This window comes from Pseudophryne corroboree, chromosome 6, assembly GCF_028390025.1.
Source record: "Pseudophryne corroboree isolate aPseCor3 chromosome 6, aPseCor3.hap2, whole genome shotgun sequence".
NCBI classification, from domain to species: Eukaryota; Metazoa; Chordata; class Amphibia; order Anura; family Myobatrachidae; genus Pseudophryne; species Pseudophryne corroboree.
This window is the reverse complement of record NC_086449.1, coordinates 61,975,711-61,981,710: the sequence shown is the minus strand read 5'-3', so window position 1 is coordinate 61,981,710 and position 6,000 is coordinate 61,975,711. Positions and strand designations below refer to the sequence as shown.

General features: G+C 49.9%; 1 protein-coding gene across 2 annotated transcripts in view; it reads left to right on the top strand.

Moving 5' to 3' along the window:
- The first annotated feature begins 348 nt into the window (after window positions 1-348).
- The window catches only part of CRB3 (crumbs cell polarity complex component 3), a 43,830-nt gene continuing 38,178 nt past the window's right edge, over window positions 349-6,000 (top strand). The window contains exons 1-2 of one of the 2 annotated variants that reach the window (XM_063930168.1): window positions 349-447; window positions 679-786. In XM_063930168.1, the coding sequence (XP_063786238.1) occupies window positions 723-786 (64 nt within the window). In that variant the 5' untranslated portion in view covers window positions 349-447; window positions 679-722. Of the gene's footprint in view, window positions 510-678; window positions 787-6,000 lie in introns of both variants that reach the window. The other variant, XM_063930167.1, reaches the window with a different exon arrangement.

Below are 6,000 nucleotides of genomic sequence, written 5' to 3'. Positions count from 1 at the left end.
TATATATATATATATATATATATATATATATATATATATATACACACACACACCTGCAGCCTCTTATATAATTACCTGAGCCCTAGAAATTAGGAATAAGGCAGGAAAAGCAGAGGAGCATTCGTACAAGCACCCTGTGAGGCTGCCATCATCACCTGCTCTAAGGTGCATGCATAATACGCTGCATGCAGGTAGGTACTTGTGTGTTACCACACCGCGACAGATATGTATAGCAGCCATAACAACAGGGCCACACAGGTGAGCTGCCGGAAGTGACGCGCTTCCGTACAGGTGCGTTACCCGGAAGTGCTGTGCGGGCTCCGTACACACAGGTGACGCGCAGGGTGTACCCGGAAGTGGCTGTGGCGCTCAGGTGCGAGGGCGGAGGAGGGAGGGAGGTCACATGACTAAGCGGCCGTGTGGGCGGAGCCGGCTAGTTTCGGCCAGGTAAGAAGCGTCCTGGATGAAATAGGTGCCTGTGTGTGGATGAGTATCGCCCACAGGGACAGGTGAGCAGCGTCCTGCTGGGGGTAAACCGGGTGTAATGCTATATAATGTGTATAATATACATATATATGTATATGTACCTAGTGCTTGATAGCAGGTGCAGTATTTCCCACCTTGTACACAGGTGGATACAGCAGCTGCAGTGTAATATACTGACCTGTTCTTCCTCAGCACCTGCACCTCCGGCGCCGTCTGTGTCCTCACCTGCGTGACTGATGGATCTGTCTGTGTTACTGGCGCTACTCACCACTACGCTCTCCAGCCTGTCACTGGTCTTGGGTGAGTATTCGCACTACTGTATTATTACTATTATATTGTGTTATTATATCATCCCTGGGACAGTAATCCTTGGCGTCTTGGTTCTCCGCTAACATAGTATTGCAGTAACCCCTGCGCTCGCGTGCGTTGTTACCCCTACAGAATGCCGCAATACGGAATCTTTTGATAGTGACTGTTATAGTGACACCTTTTGCTTTCTGATGTACAAAATGATTACAAATATTGTATAAAATGACCTTCAAGCTGTGTGTATGTGAAATATAAATGCATTCTGTGTTCAGACTTGGGTCCAACACATACAAACGTACCTGTAGTGTTGTATGCTATGTGTGTACTTCACAGCCGCCAAACGGCACTCGGCATGTCCTTCCGGTAGATGCTAGAATCAAGTGGGCTAAGGGACCTTTTCCATTTGGGGGAGGAGTTACGACACAAGTGGGAGGAGCTACGCCAGCGGGATAGTTCCTCTACTGTCCACGCCACCAACTATTACCTTTAGTAATTAGGTGGTGAGCGAAGCGGAGCGAGCCACCGTGCCCGAAGCGTGGCGAGCGAAGCGAGCCCGCGAGGGTACTTTTTGGGTACCCTGTTCGCCCGTAGCTCCTCCCCCTGGTGACGTAGCTCCTCCCCTAGATACGTCACAAGGTCCCTTCAGCCACTCCAAAATAGAACCAACCATGTCCTTCCTGTATAGCCGTCCTCCCAGACTCCCATTGGCTGGTTTTGCAGGTGTCTGGGGGTGGGCTTATATAGGAGGGAGGAGCTGAGTGCTGCGACTGTGAAACACACAGACGGCGCTTATATCCGTGGTCAGGCAGCCAGCACAGATATTACATACAGCATTACAGGTATGTTTCTATGTGTTGACCGCCCCAAACTGCCACTGCTTGGGTCCCATTCCCGAGATTCCTCATCATGGTATGCAGATATTCCAAAATACAGAAAAGTCCGATATCCAAAATAGTTTTAAGTCCCATGCATTTTATATATGGGAGACTTTGCCTGTATTTCCTTTACCCAGCTCCTAAGTGTAATACTAACTATGTAACGTCGTATTATGCTAAGCCAGTTCACGGGTGCTTTAATGGGTTCCAGTCCACAATCATAATGTTGACATTTTTTATGATGGTGGTTTAGATGGAGCTAAGACCCGGGTAGTGGTGCAGAGCCCTTGCTAATGTGGAGCAAAGGGTATAAATACACATTAGCAAATAACAAACATATAAATGGAGAAAATCATAGGGCTGTTGTAGGGAGAGATTTATTGAAACAGAATTGTATACTGTATGTATTGATCTCATGGCACCTGTCCAGGTGAGTGTGAGGACGTAGGAACCCAGTGAGTATGTGCCAATATCCAGCTGTAAGCAGCAGAGATGCTCCTGCTGGGGCCAGTCCTGGTGTTCTCCTGCCTTCCACCACAGCCCAGACCGATGTTCTTCCCCTGGTTTCCTGCTCACCCAGAGGGCTGGAGTCAGAGCTAGTGCTGGGGCTGGTCCCACTGTTCTCCCTCCTCTGGGGTTATTCCTGATGTTCTTCTCCTTCACTCAGAAAAGGGGTAGCTGCCCCCTTGCCAGATGGGTAGACTCACAGGGTCCTGACATCATCCAGTGGCCGATGCTGGCTATCTGTCTTAGCGGGTTCAGTATATAAAGCCAGCGTCGGGATGCCGGCGGTAAGTATACAGATGCCGGCATCCCAATCGCGGCTATGCCGACAAGGGTGCCTAACCCTAAACCCACCCCTCCTCTCTCTCTGCAGCCTATCCCTAACTCCCCCACCCCCAGAGTGTGCCGAACCCTAACCCCCCTCCCGCTGCCTAAACCTAACTCAGCAGTTCATACTTACCTTCGGGATCCTGTTTTCTTCGGGATGCCGCCGTCTGTTTTCTGCCGGCTGGCAGGGTTCCCATACCTGTATTATGGCCGCTGGAATCCCACCAGCCGGGACCCTGAATGCATACCGTCTCAGCCATGCCCAGGCAGTGTAGGTGGAGGGAGCACAGGCCCTGGCAGATGTGGCCGGAGATTGTATGCTTCCCATCCAATCACTGCATGGAAGCCACGTCAGGAAGATGATGTCAGGCGTTCATCATAACCCCAGGGAGTCTCCGCACCAGTTGGAACTCATTGGGGAAGTACTTCCCCCTTGTAGACAGAGCTGGTCCAGCTTGGCCACTGCGCCATGAAGCCGCAGATCACCCGGTATAATTTGGTTCTATTGTAGTAGCCCTTAGGTTGCTGCATGGCTTTTTTGATCAATGTAAGGTTGAGGCTGCCTAAGGTATGTGCATAAGGACAGCCTGCACACCCTGGGCATGGTTGGCTCACCCCGTGCACGCAGTAGTAACAATGTTCACACATACAAATAGGTGTAGGGGGGTTAGGTAGTCAGGATGCCAGTGGTCTGAATACCCATTCCGGCATCCTGCCTGCTTGAAATCCAGACAGGTGCACCGAGGTAAAGGCATACCTCCCAACTGTTCCAATTTTCGTGGAACTGTCCCTCCTGCGGGACACAGTGTCCCGTGGGAGGGGCAGTTGGGGGGCTTCTCTGCCACTCGCTGCGGTGAAAAGACGCTGTGTGCATGCGCAGGTGTGGCAGGCTGTTCCGGCATCCCTGCAAAGCCACACCCATTTTACTGAGGCCACACCCCTTTCCCCTTTTTCTACTGCGAGCGGCTCCGCCACGTAGAGCAGCCCCGGCTGGGACATCGTAAAAGTTTGGAGGTATGGTAAAGGTACTCTAACCCTCCCCTGCATACTTGCGTTCGGAATTCTGGCATCGGCATTTTGACGGCTATTGGGATTCTGTGCCGGCATTCTGATCCCGAACGCCGGGATGCCAACTACATCCCCTAAAATAATACTGTTGACATTCTGAAAATGTTTACATTTTGAAGATTGTGAATGTCGACATATTGAATATCGACCTTCTGCATGTCAACGTATCATACACCACTCGCCTTATTTCCCCTATATCCTCTTGTTACAGGGATCTAGCTGCAGAGGGGATCCGGTCTGAAGATCGACAGTATCTAGGTCGACAATGTTTAGGTCGACCACTATAGGTCGACAGTCACTAGGTCGACATGGATGGAAGGTCGACAGGGTTTCTAGGTCGACAGGTCTAAAGGTCGACATGAGTTTTTCACATTTTTTTTTTTTATTTTTTTGAATTTTTTCATACTTAACGATCCATGTGGACTACGATTGAAACGGTAAAGTGTGCCGAGCGAAGCGGTAGCGGAGCGAAGGCACCATGCCCGAAGCATGGCGAGCGAAGCGAGCCATGCACTAATTTGGGATCCCGGTCACTCTACGAAGACACCAAAAAAACACAAAAAACCTCATGTCGACCTTTAGACCTGTCGACCTAGCACATGTCGACCTAGAAACCCTGTCGACCTTCCATCCATGTCGACCTAGTGACTGTCGACCTAAACATTGTCGACCTAGATACTGTCGATTTGATGAACCATATCCCTGCAGAGTGCCGTATTACCCCAGTAACATCTTATTACAGTAACCCAGCTCCTGAGTGTCTTATTACCCGTGAAATGGGTGTAGTACTGGTGACCGGCGGTCTCTTGACCGCCGGTCACCTTACCGACGCCGGGATCCCGACATCATACCGACGCCGGGATCCCGGCGGGGAGGGGCGAGTGCAGCAAGCCCCTTGCGGGCTCGCTGCGCTCGCCACGCTGCGCTCGCCACGCTGCGGGCTCGGTGGCGACCTGCGGTCGCCACAGGTTCTATTCCCACTCTATGGGTGTCGTGGACACCCACGAGTGGAAATAGTCCCTGTTGGTCGGCATGCCGACCATTGGGATAGTGAGCCGTCGGGCTCACGGAGGAGGTCATGTGACTGTCGGTCAGCTGACCGGCGGTCACATGAATACCACCCCCGTGAAACACCTACATATAGTAATTCTGCTAATACATTAGTTTGCTGTATTATCCTTTAATATCTATTTGCCCCTGATATGATGGGCACTGCATGTGGATTATTGCTGTGCATCATTTGTTGACCATGTAATATTATATTTCCGTTACATAACTATTTGTTTTTGTTGGGTGCAATAACTGCAGCCTTATAAATCCTCATAAACCAAGGATGCGTGGAAAATTTCAGATAAAACCTAGTAATTCATTGTCCTGAGGTGGTCATATTACATGAGGTCCTAATTAGTATTACCCTTGTACCGTGCTACAGCAGTCACCTATCCCCTTGGTGGCTTTTGCAGTTGTGACTTCCCTCTTGTCACATCCTCTTCCCCCCTCCTCCTCCTCCTCCTCCTCCTCCTCCTAAAGGCCCATACACACTGGGCGATTTTGAGCTGAGAGCAGGTCACTTTTGGTGTGTTGAGCTGCTTTCAGCTCAAAGCCGCCCAGTGTGTATGGCCACACAATGAGCGGTGATGCGCGCTCCCGCTTCATCGCTGGGAGCCGCCGTTCATCTGCTGGTATTACCAGTAGATGAATGGCGCGGTGAGCGGCTTTCCATAGCGTACTGCTATGGAAAGCCGCTGACATCGCTGGGCAGCGGGGAAAAGCGCTTAGTGTGTATGCACTGAGCGCTTTTCAGCCCAGCGGTGTCGGCGATCATCGCTGTTCATACACTCTAGGCAAAAACGCCCAGTGTGTATGGACCTTAACAGTTTTTCTGTGCAATACAGGAAAAAGAAAATGCAGGTGCACAGTCTAAGCACTAAGAATACTGATGATCTAAATAATTATAATAAACTCTACAGTTTAACATGGAGTAAAATTGAGGTTCTTAGCACAATTTTGGTCAAGTATGTGGGCCCACCTACCATGTCACGGTGACCTCATCAGGTGGGTCCCTAACACTGACATATTATATAAATATATCCATGTTAAATTGTAGAGTTTATTGTAATTATTTAGATTATTAGTATTCTTAGTGTTTAGAGTGCAACTGTATATTTTTTTTTTTCCTGTATGGCACTACAAGCCTCAGCAAGATAGTACTTATGTTTTAAATTGGAATTTGTAGTGTAAGGTTTGTGATTTGCCTGTGAGTCACCCAGGCTGTCGGGGAGGGTGACGGCACAGGTGTAACCCTTCGCTGCTACATAATGTGTAGGTGACAAGTCTGAGTGCTGCTGTTGCCTGTTACAGCCCCTCCGACGGGCTGTGCCGTGGTGCACTCTGTTTTGGTGTTGTTGCTCGGCACATGATGTGGAACAAG